The 18,912-nt window shown below is 33.8% G+C and overlaps 1 protein-coding gene across 1 annotated transcript in view; it reads right to left on the reverse strand.

Moving 5' to 3' along the window:
- LOC144835991 (uncharacterized) overlaps window positions 1–18,912 on the reverse strand; it is a 32,998-nt gene that overhangs the window by 11,977 nt on the left and 2,109 nt on the right. The window contains exons 3-26 of the mRNA XM_078691158.1: window positions 18,245–18,664; window positions 17,695–18,111; window positions 17,097–17,546; window positions 16,526–16,951; window positions 15,814–16,233; window positions 14,701–15,138; window positions 14,084–14,518; window positions 13,354–13,788; window positions 12,597–13,013; window positions 11,938–12,378; window positions 10,903–11,760; window positions 9,754–10,632; window positions 8,963–9,388; window positions 8,300–8,731; window positions 7,560–7,994; window positions 6,746–7,156; window positions 5,878–5,957; window positions 3,518–3,562; window positions 2,753–2,806; window positions 2,473–2,559; window positions 2,054–2,155; window positions 626–673; window positions 417–470; window positions 12–173 (exon numbers count right to left, since the gene is read on the reverse strand). Of these exons, the coding sequence (XP_078547284.1) occupies window positions 12–173; window positions 417–470; window positions 626–673; window positions 2,054–2,155; window positions 2,473–2,559; window positions 2,753–2,806; window positions 3,518–3,562; window positions 5,878–5,957; window positions 6,746–7,156; window positions 7,560–7,994; window positions 8,300–8,731; window positions 8,963–9,388; window positions 9,754–10,632; window positions 10,903–11,760; window positions 11,938–12,378; window positions 12,597–13,013; window positions 13,354–13,788; window positions 14,084–14,518; window positions 14,701–15,138; window positions 15,814–16,233; window positions 16,526–16,951; window positions 17,097–17,546; window positions 17,695–18,111; window positions 18,245–18,664 (8,372 nt within the window). The remainder of the gene's footprint in view (window positions 1–11; window positions 174–416; window positions 471–625; window positions 674–2,053; window positions 2,156–2,472; window positions 2,560–2,752; window positions 2,807–3,517; window positions 3,563–5,877; window positions 5,958–6,745; window positions 7,157–7,559; window positions 7,995–8,299; window positions 8,732–8,962; window positions 9,389–9,753; window positions 10,633–10,902; window positions 11,761–11,937; window positions 12,379–12,596; window positions 13,014–13,353; window positions 13,789–14,083; window positions 14,519–14,700; window positions 15,139–15,813; window positions 16,234–16,525; window positions 16,952–17,096; window positions 17,547–17,694; window positions 18,112–18,244; window positions 18,665–18,912) is intronic.

An 18,912-nucleotide genomic window follows, 5' to 3' on the forward strand; every position in this document is an offset into this window, starting at 1 on the left:
GTGTTACTTACTCTGTGTCCCTTTGGTCCGCTCATTCCCATTGGTCCTGGCATACCACGTGGTCCCTTTGATCCAGATGGACCCATTGGTCCTGGTGAACCATCTCTACCATCATCACCAGAGTCTCCTTCACGTCCCTGAGGTCCTGGTGGTCCCATTGGTCCGGTGGTTCCCTAAAATATCAACAGCATATATCAATTAACATGAGGATGAAAGCTAAAGTTAAAATATGGGAAATTAGTTTTAACAATGTGTCTTGTTAATGATCATAAGACTGCTATGTTGAAAAGGCTGCTGGAAATGGTATTTAAAACTCATAATATTAAAACTGAATAATACTTATATCTTTCAATTATATGTCTTACTTTGAATTAAAATGTGTGTGGTAAACGAATAAAACAAAAAAATAAACTTACAGGTTGTCCAATATCACCAGATTCGCCAGATGGTCCAGCAATACCTTGGGGTCCCTACAATGCAATTACAGAATACATCATTATTAATGTAAGACAACATTTATTTCTTTTTCTTTTTATTCATTTCTGATTTATTATATATCTTAAATATAAAATATATTAGTTGTTTATTATTACAATCATTACTAATAATAAATTGTGATACTTACTCGGATACCAGCTGGTCCTGGGGGGCCTCGTGGTCCTGGGGGTCCAGCCTAGAGAATTAATGAATTGTAAAAAATGATATTTTTAAAAATGTTTTGTTTTTAATAAATAAAGAACAAACTGTCCAGATTTTGTATGAAATAAGAAATCAAATGCAAAAAGGATCAGCTTCTTAAAAATGGGGTCAAAAGTCAAATTTAGAAGAGAGTGATAGGTCCAATTTTGTAAACTGAAACAAACTGATTAAAAACAAAAGGAGTAAAATCATAGTCAGATTAATATTATATTATTTCGTTTAAAATCTGATATTCTGGACAGATAAGTCTTTTAAATTTAAATTGTTATTTTAAGTGTTAAAACAGTTCAATATCATTCACTTAGTTCAAACAAGTTAAACATATTGATTATTGGATTGGAAAGATTAACTGATGCAAAGAGACAGTCATCATTTACCAAAGAAATATTATAAAAGTTGGATAAGTGTAATATGAAAATAAAAAATTGCAATTGTGTTAAAACATGAAGCAGTTAGTAAAGTGAGTAGAAAGCTAGGCAGTCAGGGCAAAAATGGCAAAAAGGCTTCCTACTTTCTAGGAGTTTTATGTGGTTATTAGATCAGATCAATCTATATTGTTTTGACCACAGTGATGATTTTGCCATTTTTCCCCTAACTGAGGGGCATACAGGTAATGGTCTTAGATCAATAAGTTTAAATCTAATTTTTCTGCAATTTAACTGCAATGATTATTATTTTTAATGAAATACTAACAATTCCAGAAAAACAAATGTATTTGACATGCGTTCATTTTGAAGTTTTCACTAAATGTTTAGAATTTATTGTAAAAATATTAGTGTGATGATAATATTTAATGGTTCCAGAAGAAAAGTTTAAATTTCATTAAAAATTGTTATGCTATTTAACTGCAATGATTATTCTTTTTTTCTTCAACACACAATTCCAGAAAAAAGTCTATATGACATGCGTTAATTTTAAAAGTTGAATTTATCGTTAAATTTGTTGTAAAACATTAATGAATTATTGTAATTTGTTGTCACCTAATCTAAATCTAACAGTGATGAATCAAAGATTGCACAACAGAAAAAGGGGCAATCCCGAATCTTGTCTCCCTGCTTCCATCCGGACATTTCCTTACAATATTTGGTTGCATCACTTTTACTTATCTGATATTCCAATGCACTATTCATTCATTCACAAGACAAATCCAAGCACAAGTAAATGGGTTAGTAGCGTTACAAACACTTACAACTTGAGCCTGTGCGTAGCCGAGGGCACCACCGTACATTGGGCCGGGTCCTTTGTATCCGAAACCACCTTGGGCGGCGCTAGCGACAACCTAAGGCCGTGTTTAAGAGGGGGAAGCAACAAAAATAAAACGGTGAATACATAGTTTACACAACAACTGACTTACAGTAACGGCACCTAAGTTTCCGTAACCAGCATAACCGGATGGGTATGCGGGTCCTTTATATTGGCTTGTCTTTCCAACGGTGGCTGCGGCAACTACTTGTACCTGTAATACAAAGCATACTCATCTGCAATATACTGAACTCTTACTACAATTATCCCGAGAGTCAACAGAAATATTCTGGACAGCTAATGATTATTCAATTATATATTAAACATTTTAAAAAATTGTTTGTGAATTGTTGATTCTTATTAATAATTTAATAACTATTTTTATTTATTTAAGAATACAATCAATGATGCATGAATATATTAAAATAAATGAATATATTAAAATAAATACATCGATAAAATTTATATTGTATTGTACTCAATAAATGGTTTACAAATAAAATAAAATAAAAATTGTTTTCTTTGTTCTACCTCTCCTGGTGGTCCTGGGGGTCCTGGACGTCCTGGGTTACCTGGGGGTCCTGGGAGACCGTTCAAACCATCAATACCATTGTCTCCCTATTTAAAAAAAAACAACACAATGTCATTTTGAGTAAGCGCTTGTTTAATTGCAATAAAATCACGTTTTGACCACTACAAGTTAAACTCAAAACAGCATCATTGTAACACTGGATCTATAATCTGTAATAAAAATGAAATATGAAGATTAAAACATTGTAATTAAAAAGCCAAAAGGCGTATTTGTACTTACTCTTGATCCTGGGTTACCAGAGGAACCTCTTGGTCCTGTAGATCCACGTCCTCCCTAGAGTCAAAGAAGCTGTCAAGTTAGCACAAAGAACACCACAAACATAAACCCTAGCAGTTACCATTACAATCGTTGCAAAAATCAAAGTTTTGTTTCTTATTAAATGTGTAAAGTTTAATATTATAATTAAAGTACTAATATAGTTATAATATTTACACAAGGTATTTACAATTTTGCTGAATTACTTTGCTTAATGGGAATTTATCCTACTTTAATACCTTTAACGTATTATGAACTTTTAGTTGAATTCGGCCTGAACTTTAGCAAAGAAATGCCTAATATATTAGATTAGCAAAGAAATGCCATGACTATGTGGAATATCTTATTCTAGTTAATCATAAACAGGATTACTATCGCAAGAGGGTGTTGACTTTAATACCACTATGTACAATTGTACTTTAAAACATGATTGTTGTAATCATAGTACAATTGTAAATAGTTATAATATACATGACACATGGATGGAAATTAACGAAATATTTGAATACAATTTAGAAATCTAAGATAATTATAATTATAAACTTGAAATTAAATTTTTAATTAATTTAAACCTGACATTATGCACTATTTTTTTTATCTTGGACTTTTTCTCACAGATTAAGTAACAATTATTTGATCATTCTAATGGATGTTTTGGGACAATTTGATTGTTTTTTGTTAATCAAAATTCCATCCATGTGACAATAATACCAATTATCACCAACTTACTGGAGAACCTGGAGCTCCTGGTGGTCCAGCAGGACCCATTGGTAGCTAAATTAAGTAGGGATAAAAATAAGAAAATACAAATTAAATAACAATGTATTAAACTCACCGCTGGTCCTGGTGGTCCAGGTGGACCTTGGACTGGTTGAAACTGTTAGAAAAGATGCAAAAACATAATATGTTTGTCCCAACACAGATCAAAATGATAAAACCCCATCAGATAAATGTTTGACAATTATTGATAAATTGGAAAATTTTATTATTAGAATTGCATTGTGATTTATTTAAAAGTGTATGACATTTTCCAAAACATATTTTATTAGTTATTAGTTAAAATTCCAGTTGAAGTTTGAATTTTATTATCAGAATTGCATTGTGGTTTATTTTAAAATTATTTGAAATTTTCCAAAACATATTTTATTAATGATTAAAATGATAATTTTATATTCAAAATAATTTTTTTTTGGATTCTAAAATTTTGATCTGTGATGGAATTTCCTACTTTTTGACACTCAAGGTAAATGCACTATTTTAATCTAATTTTATATCGTTGATTAGTTAGAAATTATAATTAATATTTAAAATTAACGCCTTGAGTGTCAAGCTAAGGAGTTCTTGAGTGGATGCGGAATGTGCAGATGAATGTAACTCGTTGACTGACCCCTTCATCTTTATCAATAAATAATAAACAGTGTCTCCTCTTAAGTATTTTCCAAAATTGCATTTTTGTACATTTTAAATTATTTTTTGGTTTGAATATAGGCAATTATTGGATATTATTGGATATTAAAAATTGGAATACTGTCAGGAGTAGACACTTTACAATCAAACTTATCATTAATTTACTATTTAAACAACTAGAAGCCTACCTATGGTCCTATGAATACACTACACTAGATAACCTTACCACTAGAATAACTATTTAGGCAATGCTATTGTACAATAGATTATACTACAATTTTTAAATGGTTTTGAAGGGTTATTTATAAAAGTAGTACAGCATTTTAAATTTCGTCCACCATTTTAAAGTGTCTAGCACCCCTTTCACATAAATGACCAAACTTCGGCGACACTCCAGAGTTTGATGTGTAATGGGTATAGCCCCCCAGCTCCCACCCCACCTTCAATAGCATATCCTTTACAATTATTTCCTACAGTATATATAAATCCTCTATTTACATACTGTATTTAAATTCTAAAATTGATAATCGTTACTTCAAAGCTAATATTCAAATAAACTGGTTATTTCCTAAATTGATAAACTAATGTCTATTTCATACTAAAATTTGATTAATATTGTAAACTACATATTTTATCTCGAATATTTTTAATAATTTTAAAAAAAACTAATTTCTGCAAATAATTATTATTTAAACAAAATCTTAAAAAGTAATTTTAAAAGCAGGATTTGAATCTTATTGACTTTTTCCCATTCTCAAAGATTTTCTCAACTTCACCATAAATTTCCAGTATGTCACTGGGTGGTGTAGAGTCTATATTTGTTTGAAAATTTATATAATAAAAAATGATTTGTTGTTTTAATTCTAAACTTTTCAATAGAAAAAATTATTTGCAGATTACATATCTTGCCCTACAGAAATTAATAATTAATAATTTTAAGTTTGATGTCTCCTAGAAATATTAAAAATAAATGGTTTCTGAATTAAATTAATAAACTAAATCCTAAACTAGGAATGATTTTTGCTAATATACCAAATCAAATGCTTCTTCACTTCATAAAATTTAAAATAGTATTGCATTAGAGCTTTTTGTGATTTATAAAGCAGCAGGTTTTAAATAATGCTTGGCTACGAAAAATGTATAAATCAGCATTTAATTTGTTTACATTTAATGTCCTACTTAAATTACTTATTTAAAAAAAAACAACAGTGTTGATGTTTATAATAATTTCATTCAATTTTCAAAATTTAATATTTAACAATAATGTGGAATTATTTTGCAAAAAACAATTTATTTGTGGTTATATGGTATTGGATTTAATAGTCGGTATAACTTGAATAATGAAATATTTACAATTTGAGTGTAATATGGTACAGAGTACTGTATAAATCTAAAGAAAATATTTACAATTTGAGTGGAATACGGTAAATATTTAAAATTTGAGTGGAATATTTTTTTAAAAAAAACATCAACAGCTGCCGATTTAAAAACGGATAAAAACGAAGGGGCTCTTAATCGCAAAAGTTGCACTCACTGCACTTCCAAGTTCTGGAACTTCGCCGGGCTCTCCCTTACTGCCCTTAGGGCCAGTTGGGCCGGTTTCTCCAGCGTCACCTCGACGCGTACTACCCTGGAATATTAATATAATATAAGAAATTAGTACAAAGAATAAATCAACTTACTCCCCCTGGGAACATATTGTTGAGATCAGCAGGCTCTCCCTTCTGGCCCTTTATGCCAGGTGGTCCATCGGGCAATACCTGATAATATATAAAAGCATTGAAATACATAGCATACAACATGTGTAATTATGACAATGATGACAATGATGTTGATAATATGAGAATGATAATCACAGTTTAAAAATATAATTATGTTGATAATAATTACAATTACAGTTTAAAAACATTCATTATAATGAATAATATGTGATGTATACATTTGTAAGCAATTGTATATTAACAGTACATTATGTATTTTAGATACTTAAAAATTAATCATTTATTTTACTTTTTTTACTTATATTCAATATGACTATGACTAATAACCTGGGAAAGGCAAGTATTCATTGCTCTTCCCAGGTTTTAATTAGCATGTTACCCTTCAAACTTACCTCTATAAATAGTTGAATAAACAGGAATCAGCAGCAATGGAGAAAGAGAGAGAGAGAGGAAAAATAAAATAATGGTTAAAATCAACATTTTCTATTGAAAATGCCACTGTATCCCTTGAGAGCAAAATGATACCTCATCGGACTACTCAGTATAGTCAGATGAAGTACCATTTGAAGTGTGTGATGACAATACCTGTTAATACATCTTAAAACATAGAGGAAAAAAAAAAAAAACATCTCTCAAAAAAGTCAGAATGTTTTAACCTATTGAAAATAACTTACACTGCAAAAAAGAAGAGTCTCACAGCAAACTGCAATCAAAAAGATTGCAATTTACTGCTAAACCATAGTCAGAATATACATAAACATTTTGGTCACATAATAAATTTAACTAAAGATCTTAATACATTGTTTTCTTCTACTTGACTTAAACTTACGACTAGCAGGAGGTGCGCATTCTACTTTTGCGCAACTAATGAGAGGTCCGCCCTCTAGTGTCATCTCCTCATTAGCTGGCGACAATTCAGCACAAAGATAATTATCGCCATTGCAATTTAAATCGGCTTGCTCAATAGAAGCCTCAAGGCCTCTGAAAACTGTTCTTCTTCCTGCTGACAGTAAACGTCCACTCTGGTCAGGAGAGAGCACTTGTGAGTCTTTGATCTCTCTGACGCCAGACCCATCTCTGTATCCTGCAACAAATGTAGTTACTTTCCATTGATTATCCAACAAAGCGTCCGCTCCGGTGCTGTCCAATCCTAAATCAAAGTCAAAGTCCACCTTGGTCTTGTTAAGACCAATTATGGGTGAGCTTTCCAATGTAATATCAGTATCATATACTTTGACGCCTGCAAGATACAATAAAACAATTCTGTTAGCATGCTGTTAAAATGTTGTATTTCACAATGATAAATAGTAATATTTAGTACCAATAGTTGGTTATTTTTTCAGCTACCAATCGTTGTTTTCAGATTGGAGATGCTAATAGACACTTCAATGTAATCAATGTTAATCTAAAATTGGCTGGGTAGGACTAGCGACACCTCAAAAACATATATTAAAATATGCAGAAACATCAATCGCCTGAAGATTCCTTGGACAAGAATGCATAAGCATGAGTGTAACATTTTCAATAATGTTTATTTCGCCCCCAAACAAATAATAATCGATGAATGGAATGTCAAATACCAACATTGATGTGTAAACTGGAGAAATTATACATAAATAAATATAAACAGAACATTTGCTCACCAGCACAATTAACCTGGTTAGCAGCGACTAATCGGTTTTTGGCAGTCAAAGCATAATCTGGATCGGCATTTGGTCCTTTCTTCAACTCTGTGCAAATGTATTTCATCTTTTTGCAGCTAATGCCTTCCATACTGTAATCAACAAATACATCACCAAAGTCAATCTTGCGATTGCTCGTTCCTTTCGGAGCGATTCCTTTACGTGATTCATATGATGTGAAGACGTTGGTTTTGGGATTGAGTTTGGGTTCCTGGCAATCTTTGGTTTCACTACCAAAGACATCCAACTGCCAGAGGTCATCTCCTTCCAAACTATTGGATTCGTCAGCAGGTAAAGCTGCGACATTCAGGTATAGACTGTTTCTTGGTTTGTTCTCGACAACATTTAAACCTGATGGAAAAACTGGGCGTGTCTGCAACTCTTCCATTACAATACCTGAAAAACACCAAACAATGTATACATCAATAGGAGTTTCAATTTTAATCACTTTGAAAGGCTAAACATTTGATATTACATAGTTATTCATAATTGTTGAGAAAGTTTTTACTATGCTACTAGTCAATTTAAGTTTTTACTATGCGTGTGGTAAAAAAACACTTTTATTAATTTCTGACAATTTTATACATGACATTGACGTAAAATAAAAACCAGCATTACATTACTGAAAATTTAGAAGAAAACAGAAAACACAAAATTTAACACCAGCCAATTTAATTCTTAAATTCAAAAACTAAACTCACCATCTGGGCACTCCTGCAACTTGCACTTCTTGATGGTTTTCTCGTCTGGCTTTCCTGGTCTCTTCACTTTAAAGTTGAAATCAGTGCTTGGGGTTGGTGCCTTTGACAACTCCAGGCAAGCATACTTGTACTCACCGCATCCCAATTCTCCAAAGTTATACTCAACTGGAATGTTTGGAAAATCAACACCTCGCCCTGGAGTGAGATCTTGTCCTGAATTGTAGGTGTTCAAAATCTGAGAAACTGGGTTTAATTCATCACCAGTTCCGTCTTCATTTTTGCTGCCAAACAGTTTCACTTGCCAGAGATCATCACCAGATACTGCAGCTGAAGTGACTGGTGCAACAGCGTTTGCGTCAATTCTCACTTCTGATGGTCTGTTTCGGTTAATCTCACCATCCATTGTCCAATCAAAGTCCTCAACAACAACGCCTAGTAATAATAATTACCAAAATTAGTTTCAAAATGCCATTAAGATAGCAACAAAACAACAATTTGACAACAAACAGAGCATTTGAACAGCACAATTATATTTGTTTACCGTAAAAGAATAGAAAGTTTATTGCAAGAACGCAAGCATTTGTAACAAGATTATGTAACTATGTAAACTAAAATAAATATTACAAAACTAATTAATATTATAGATAGAAAAATGTAATGTACCTTCACAATCTTTGTTGGGGTAACAACTTGTAAGGACTCTGTCATCGGGCTGAGTAGTCATGGCAAAGGCTGGTTGTGGTCGTGGGCCTTGATCAACTCTTGAACAGATGTATGGAACATCATCACAGGTTTTTCCTCGCATGTCCAAGTTGCTGTCTACTGGGCCTAATGTCATTGGCTCTCCAGCGGTCAATGGTCTATCAGCTGAAGACTGTGGCATGTACACAGATTCTGGGCTAACCATTGGACCTTCACCTGATGGGCTCTGACTACCGAATGTTGTCATTGTCCATGATCGTCGACTGTCGGAACTAGCACCTTCTGGGCTTGACTCAACTGTTGTTTGGACACTGATAGGGTTGTTTTGTCTGCCTTCAACAAGACTTCCACTGACTGGTTCTGTGGCTGTTCCGGTAAGGACAACCTCTGTAAAAACAAGCAACATTTATTTTTTTATTAAAAAGCAGTTTATTTTTGGGAAAGGAGATGATATGAAAGGAGATTAATATGTACAGCGCTTAGAAGTTTCACAACATTAGGAGTTTATAAATCCAGGTTATTATTATTATTATTTGTTATGTGGTTCAGTTTCTTGTAATGAAGGAATAGTTGCCTTCCACATTTTTAGGATTTACATGACCAGAAACCTTTGTTCCGTTGAAATCATCTAAATTTGATTTAAACATTTGTTTTAAAACTGCTGATTAAAATGTTCAATGAATAATATATTAGCCATGTTTTACTTGTACAGAATAATGTTAACAGTTTTCTTAAAGCTGTGCAGTACTTACCATTACAATCGGCTTCTTTGCAAGAAATCAGCCTGTCCTCGTCAGGTAGAGCAGTAAATTTGAAGTCTTTTGGTTGTGGATATTGTCCCTTTGTGAATTCCAAACACATATATCTGTATGGAGAATTACTGCAACCAATACCTCCGATATCAAAATCTGTCTCTGTTCGTGGGAATTTCAATGGGTCACCAGCAGTAAGAGGGAATGCCTGTTCATCTTCACTCAATGTCTGTCGCACTTCTCCGAATCGATCTCCTGTTCCTTGAGCGTTACGGCTTCCGAAAACTCCAAGATTCCACATTCCATTTCCAGATATGCTGCGAGTGTCTGGCACGGTACTGATATCGGTTTTCAGCGTGATTGGGCTTGGTCGGCCGGGAACAACAGAGCTTGGTTCATAATCGACTTCCCAGTCCATGTCATCTACAACAACACCACGACAACGGTCCTCAATATTTACGCAATCTGTCAACTCATCTTCATCACCTTTAAACTTGAAGTCTGGTTTTGGTTTTGGTTTGGTACCTTTGTCTAGTCTGAAGCAGAGGTATTTGGCTTTGTTACAGTTGGCCTTCAGTAGGTTTGGATTCACTTCTACATCTCCAAAGCTCATTCTTGAATCAGCTGGGTCAAGAGTTGTTCCTGACTTTGGTGGATCCAATACTTGTTCCTTGAAACCATATTGCCGTCCTGTACCATCACTATTTGGTGATACCCATTGTTGCATTTTCCACAGATTTTTGCCTTCAACACCAAGAGTGTCATAGGCTGGGGTAGCCTCAAGGTTTACTTTGATGGGGTTTGTTTTTGAGCCTTCTGTCACGTAAACATCGTCTTGATTTGGTGAAAGAACGGCATCAAGTCTACGCAAAGCCACAGCTATAAAAAAAAACAATACAATATATTCATTATTACATGTTTTTAAGAGCTTATGCCTCTGGCAAACTTTTTAGAAATTTTCTAATTTTTTAAATGTCATCATGGTGGTAAAAACTTTATAATTGATTGTCTAACATTTTGTTATTAATAAATTTATTAAAATAATATTCTTGATAATGCATAATTCATCTATAAACCATAATAGATATTATTTTTAAATTATTAAAAAATTTAAATGTAAATAAAATTAGTAACAAATATGAAACTTACAGTCTGAGCATGCTGGTTTCTCGCACTTGACCAGGGTGTTTTCTGCGGTGGCTTTCTCACCAATGGCAGCAAATGCAAAGTCTGGTTGAGGGGCATCAGCCTTGGCATATTCCATGCACACATACTGCCCCTTTGAACAAACAGATCCCATATCAAAATCTCCTCCAACAACACCCAAAGGAAGAAATTGGCCTCTACCATTCATTGTAATGCCTTGTTGTTCTGGTGTAAGAAGTTGCTCTTTGTAACCAGATCGATCACCAGATCCATCCATGTTGTCACTGCCAAAGATTCCAACCTTCCATAAATCAGAGCCAGTTGCACCAGCACTTTCATAGTCAGATTCTACTCTGAAGTTGTTAGTAGATACAGGAGTTTCTCGTCCAATGATGTAATCACTACCTGCAACTGGTGGATAGATGAGGTCTTTTGCAATAACACCTTCACACTGCAGTTTGGTACATTGTCTTAAAGACTGTTCATCTGGAACACCTTCAAGAACGTATACTGGATCGGAATTCTCATCTCTTGAAATCTCAACACAAGCATATTGCAGGTCTGCGCACGCCTTGCCAGTTGTATCAAATGAAACTGGAATTTTCCCGTAGGCAAGATCGGCTGGCATCAAAAGATTTTGGTCTTTTTGCCCTGAGTTCAAGGAGTTGGGAATTACTGAATTCTGTACAGTGCCAGATTCATCCGGAGACAAGTATGTTTTGAGGTTCCACAGACCATTGCCAACCACACCAGCACTAGTGGAGTCTGTTAGTCCAGTGACATCAAGAGTTACCTTCTGGTTTTTTTTGTCCGACTTTATCTTTCCATCAACAGCAAGCTCAGTTTCTCTAATTTTTACAGCTATCAAAAAAAAAAAAAAAACCCATTTAATTACAATTCATAATATCTCCGACTAAAAAGTTCTTAATAAGTTAAGTTACTAATATTTATTAATTTTCACCAGTTTGGTTGGGTTGTTTTACATTTTAAATTCCTACGTTGTTTTATTTGCATTGTTTCTAGTTTTAGATGACATACCTGCATTACAGGGCACTTCTTTACAAGACCTTAGGATTGGTTCATCTTGACCTAGTACAACCAAACTGTAATCCGGGACAGATCCATCTCCTTTGGTGAACTCAGCACATATATATTCTGTGCCATCACAGCCAACCGATCCTATTTCAAATTCTGTGTCAACATTAGGGTATTTCAAGTCAGGAAAACGCCTTTCGTTGGTGGTCATAGCTAGACCTTGTCCACCTTCGTTGAGGGTCTGATAGTTGTAACGCTCTTTTTTACCAGAACCATCTTCATTGCGACTACTGTACATTCCCAATCGCCAGAGTTTCTGTCCGCCATTTAAGATCTGGCTTTCACGGTCAAATGTTACATTGGCACTTAAAACACCAGGAGTTTTTTGTCCGAAGACATAACTCTCTGGTTCGTAGTCCCATTCAAGACCCATCATGTAAACCTCTGAAACAAGAAAATTAAATTACAGTCAGACTAAATCAAAATAGATGTTAACAGGCTTTCTGAAATAAAAAACTTATATCTGCAAGCTACTACTAAATCTAACCGCTAATTCTAACTGTGTTATGTATGATGTATACATGTTTTTTTATGATGTGTCTACCCATAAAGCATTGAGGGAAGCTTGTAATGGACTATAAGAAGGTTAATTCAATACAAACCTTTGCATGGCATTACATCACAATCAATTAACTGAGAATCGGCTGTAAAAGAATAATCAACGCTGGACTTTTCGTTTTTATAAAGCTCAACGCAGATATAACCAGTCTCTTTACATGTCAGCCTCTCCATGTTTACATCAGTGTTGATTGTACCAAAGTCAATAGTTTCACCGGCTACAAGTGGTGTGTTAGCCTGTGGTTTGGAAAGTTCATCGTTTTTAAGTTTATATCTAGGACTGTCTGGTGTAGGAAATTCGGTAGGACTTAAAAATCTAGACATGCGCCACAGGTTCTCTCCTTCTACACCAACTTCGCTGTCTGGAAAAGCTTCAGTGGTCATTCTGACATCATTACTTGGTAAGTAGTCTTCAATGCTACCACCAGTCACTGTCATCTCTAAACGATCAATTTTTATTTCTGGAAGAACGAAAAAGATATGATTTGTAAACATTTTTGGTGTAAAAAAAGGTTAATTATAACTATAACTACTATTATGATTATTAGCATTAATTCAAGCATAATTTCAATATAATTTTTAACAATTCTGTAATACTGTATTATGTAATTTTAAAAGAAATTGACAGTAAATAATGAATAACAAAATAAATGTATAATAAAAAGGAAGATCACACACAAAAATAAAAATAAATACTATATTAACTACTTGCTAGGCGACGGTGAAGTGAATGGCCAATGGAAAAAGTATATACAAATAATAATTGAGATTTTGTTAGAGTAAATACAAAAATAAACATACCTGAATTGCACTTCATTTTTTTACAAGTTCTGTAGAGATCTGGGTTGCCTTTTTGTAAAGACTGGAATGGATACTCTGGCTCGGGATTGTCACCACGCTGGATCTGAACACATGCAAATGGAAACCTGTCACATCCAACTTCGGCCATTTTGAAATCAAATTTAGCTTTTCTGAAAGAAAGATCAGCACCTGCTCCATCGTATCTTTGCTTTGCTTGGTCCTCAGAAAGTACCTGATCAACTTCGCCAAAACGAAGACCTGTGCCTTGTTTGTTCTGACTACCAAAGACGGTTACTTTCCACAAGCCTTCTCCTTCTGTTAAGGTACTATCTGTTGTTGTTGTTGATGTCATGTCAAGACTGACACCAGTAGCACGTCCCAATACCATAGTATCAACTGCTTCCAGGTCAAAGTCTAAACTATCTACAATCACAGCTGAAAATGGAATATGAAAAATATGTTATAGAAATTCCAACAATGCTGCATTCTAAGTCAATCTGCCATAACTAAGAACATTAAAAGTCACAATTTTTTCCCAATCTACAAAATAATTCTTAAATTCTTTTTACTTTAAATTAAAAAGGTTTGCCAAAAGTGTGGTCTTTAAAAGTTTACAAGCTTGCTAAGGTCAAGGGTTAACTTTTGCTTATGAATAATACAGAAGATGGAAAAATGTTCATGGGAAAAACAAAACAAGAAAAAAATGATTAAATAAAACATAAAAATGTACCTTGACAATCAACTGGAAAGCATTTGTGGACAACAGTTTCATCTGGATCAATGTTTTCATTGGTCGGATGAATCGTAAATTCATGTTGCGATTCACGTCCTTTGGTAAGATGTAAACAGACATATTGTGCTTGATCGCAAGTTAAATCTGTCATATCAAGTGTGTAGGGAACTATACCAATTCTTGAGGTTGTAAATGGTACAAGTCTTGTAGCACTCTGTGGACTATTTAAAGATTGTCGTGTTTCACTGTATCGTGTGCCTAGGCCGTCGTTTTGATCAGTGGCATACACCGCAAGATTCCATGAATTTACACCAGTAACACCGATTGGACCTCTTGATATAATATCCACATCAAATGCCATTTCGTTTTCTGGTAATCTTGGTGCTGCTTTTAATTCACCAGGAGCTTCGGCTTCCATAGCAAGATTGACAGCTAAAAAAGACCAATGAATTCTATTTATAAATACAGTCAACGTTTTAATACTTAATAATAGCAATATCCACTGTTATTAATGTTTCAAACAAAAATTTGATTCCAGTTTCAAATGTTATATGTTAATTTAATAAACATTATTATTTAAATACAAATACAGGTGTGAGTAGCTGGCAACTTACTGTTATAACAACCACTTTTCTTGCAGTTAAGCTTCAAGGCAGAGTCTTCAAATTTGTAATCTGGATCTGCATCATCATTCTTGTCTATTTTGGCACATAAATATTTGTACTCCCCACAACCCACACCAGATAGATCAAAGCGGAAGTCTGGCACAGTGAATGAGAGTTCTGTTTTATCATTTTCTCTTTTCAGTGGCTTGCCCTGCTGATCATTATTTAATGCCTGTGGCTTATAACTATATTTGGTGCCAGTTCCTTGCATGTTTTTGGCTCCAAATACACTAAGGGTCCATAGATTTTCGCCATCCACCTCTACTGAACTGTCCGACATGGTCGCTGTGTATTTCAATGTTGTGTTATCATCCTCACCAATAACCAACGCTCCGGTACCAATGGACCAATCAATACTAGTTACTATTACAGCTGTTTTTCGATCCCCTGTGTAAGAACATCACAGCAAAAGAAACGTAAATTATTGCACTAGTAGAAAGCACCAAATAAATTGTCTCATAACATACAAAAAAAATCCAAATATGGCATTAAGAAAAGTTGAGAATTCAGCAACTTTAGACATAGAATTTGAAAGATTTCATTTCAAAAAATTATAGGAAAGAACCAAAAACCCAAAATCATCTTATCATAAGGTGAAAGTTTTTAAAAACCCATTTTTTATTTTAATTAACCCAATGAAAGAATTATTTTGGAAGGTAAGGCAAGACAATAAAAATTGTGCTTTTTTATACTAAATGGTGCAATAAAAATGTGAAGACTGAAGCATACACTTTACATTATATTAGGTGTAAGTGTACAAATTAGAAATGATAAAAGCATGCACTAGGCAAAGTAATATGGCAAGACTGGAATTAGGGGGGTAAAGAGGGGTACAGATGAGTTTAGTTCACCTGAAGAAAGGTGTTCATATAACCCTAACTTGGCCAGGTGTTTTGTAAAACACATAAACACTTTACCATATAGTAATTGGTATATGTGTTTATATGCTTTTTACCTCCATATAACAATATCATAATGATGGAGATTTTATATATAATATTCTTTACATAGTAATACAATGCTTGTAGAAATAAAGAACAATTGTGTTCGGTTTCTACACACCTTGGCACTCTATTTCTACACACTGAGTAAGGCTTCCAGCATTGTCAATGCCTCGTATGGTGAAATCTATATTCGGATTTTCGCCCATCTCCAGCCTGGCACACATATATTTCACCTCAGCACAGGAGAGTTCAGACATATCAAAATTAAAGATGATGTCAGTGAAGTCCAAGATCCCATCTGGATTCAGAACCTCATCCTGTTGAGATGGCATGAGAACCGTCTCTTGTGTGCCATACTGCAAGCCAGAGCCATCAGGTTCGGTGCTTCCGAACAGAGATATCTGCCATAACCCCATTCCACTTACAGCAGCGGATATGTCTGCTGGTAAGCCACGGAAGCGCAACTGCAAGCTGTTGTCTTGCTCATTGCTTAAAATTTGACCCAAAACTTCAACTTCAATATCTTTTATAACTACCTCTGCAAAAAATAAAGAAGCAAAAACAACAATAAGTAAATTTTATTTAATATTATAAATTTCTATATACAAAATTATTTTTTTTAATCATTTGATTGGTACACACAGTATTTTAATTAAATAGACCAATAGTTGAAAAAGATTTAAAGATACAAATACAAAAAATAATCATTAAATTGTTCATAAATTAATTCTAAATAATCCAATTCTATACTATTTAAAGAGAATAACTGTAAAAAATATTTAAAGAGAATAACTTTAAGAAATGTATGAAAAAAAGAAAATCAAACATACCATTTTTACAATCTGACTTTTCACAAGTAATCAGACTGTCTCCACCATTTTCAACCAACAAGATGAAATCAGGTTCAGGGTTCCTGCCCTTTTTAATTTCGACACAGATAAATTTAAAATCATCACAACCAATTGATCCCGACTCAAAATCAAACACAACACCCGCAAAGTTCATGGTTTCGCCAGTGCCAGCATAGGATTTACTAGATTGGTTTTGGTTGAGAATTTGAGACACCTCTCCAAATCTAGCGCCGGTTCCTTCAATGTTTTCAGAACCGAAAATGGACATCTGCCAATTGTGCTGACCTCTGATTGGATCACTGGTATCGGCAGTAGCAACATCTGCTATTAAAGTGTGTTCACTTGGCTGACCAATCACAGCCTTACTCTTATCCAAGTCCCAATCCAAGCCTGTCAGGGTAATAGCTACAAAAGAAAAACAGTCAAACTGATTAATATAATTTAATACAGATAATGTAAAATATTAAATATAATATGCAATTATTTATTGTAATAATAGTTATTAAAAGTGATTGTGAAGTGAAGAATATTTGAAAGTATTTTTACTTACTTCTACAGGCTATTGGGGTGCAAATGGTACCACGAAGAGGATCATCTTCAAAGACAGCATTTTTGTGATGGAGGTTGAATAGAAATTCTGGATCATCTCCTTTCAGTAGCTGAAGACACATGTACTGTATGACATCGCAACTAAGTTCACTCATATCAAAGTTAAAAGTTACGTTTCCCATATTGGTTAAAGTAACTCCAGTATCAAATGAGATTGGCTCCAGTCTGGTATTACTTTGTAGTGTGTTAAGAACTTGCTGTTCATTATAGCGAACACCATTGCCTTCAGAATTGTCACTACCGAAGGCTACCACTTTCCATGAGTTGTTACCATTGATGCCAATTAGACCTTGATTTTGAAGACTGGTATCAAATGCAAGAGGATTGGTGCTACTGCTAGGATCAAGAAGCATTTCACTGGTTGGTTCACTTTTAAAATGCACATTAATATCTGAAAAATTGAAAAATATTCATATAACTAACAAGTTTCATAATAACAAAGTTACATTTTTCTAAAAGTTTTTTTAAGTTTATCAGCTTAGAATTATTTATTACCAATGCATTTTCAAACTACAATTTCAATCACAGGAATATCTTACCATGATAACATCCAGCTTTTTCACAATCCATTTCAAGTATCCCTGTCTGGAATTCAAAATCAACACTTGATTTTGGATTTTTGGAAATGACAGTACACAGATGTGTCCACTTTCCACAGCCAGTTGCCGACAGATCAAATTTGAGATCACTAACAAATTTGAGAGATCCTCCAGCACTCAGTGACTTGCTGCTGTCATTTTGTGTTAGCATTTGTTCAATGTAATTAAAACGTTCTCCAGTTCCTTTCATGTTTGTTGAACCAAAAACACCAACTTTCCACATGTTTTCACCAGAAATTGCCGAGCTTGTAGGCGACATAACTGCTGTGTACGTTGCTGTAATGTTGTCTTTTTCTCCAATCATTAAAGCTTTAGTGCTCACTTTCCATTCGATGTTCAGAAGCACTATTTCACGTTCTAGGTAAAAAAGAACAACAAATTATTTAAAACAATTATAGTATGAAAGATATTTATATTTATGATAACTTTGTTTTATTGCATTGTGCAAAATGAATTAGTTAAATTGTTTAAAATATTTTGAAGATCTTACTTGTCTGTCGGCAGGTGATAAGAGATGATGCATCCGGAGAAGCTGTAACTTGGAAATTAGGAATGGCGTCTTCACTTTCAGAAAGTTCAAGGCATAAATATTTAATTTGGTCAGCTTGCAAATCAGTTGCGTCAAAGTCAACCTGAATGTCTCCAAAATTGAGTTCTTTGTCCATTGGTAATAAAGGAATGTTTTGTTTGTTTTCATTTAAAATTTGCATAATTGCTCCAGCACGTTTTCCATCTCCATTTTCATTTGAACTGGCCCACATCATTAGCTGCCAAAGGCGAGTACCAGACACTCCTCGGTTCAATACTTGGTGGTTAGCTTTGACATCATTTAAAGTTATGGTGGACACAGATCCGACATCAATATCTGTCACACTTGTATCATCAACTCTTAAATTTGATAGTACAATTTCTAAAAATAAACAAACAAAATTATGTTAATGTTTAACTTCTTGCAAATAAAACACCTGAAAATTTAAAACATTATTCAACATGATGATGTTCTAATGCATAGTTAATGATGTTGGTAAATATTTAGTTGATAATAATAATGTTGGTAAATAATGATGTTGGTAAATAATGATGTTGATAAAGATGTTGATAATAATGTTGATAATAATGTTGGTAATGATGTTGATAATGATGTTGATAATAATGTTG

This window comes from Antedon bifida, chromosome 1 (assembly GCF_963402885.1).
Source record: "Antedon bifida chromosome 1, ecAntBifi1.1, whole genome shotgun sequence".
NCBI classification, from domain to species: domain Eukaryota; kingdom Metazoa; phylum Echinodermata; class Crinoidea; order Comatulida; family Antedonidae; genus Antedon; species Antedon bifida.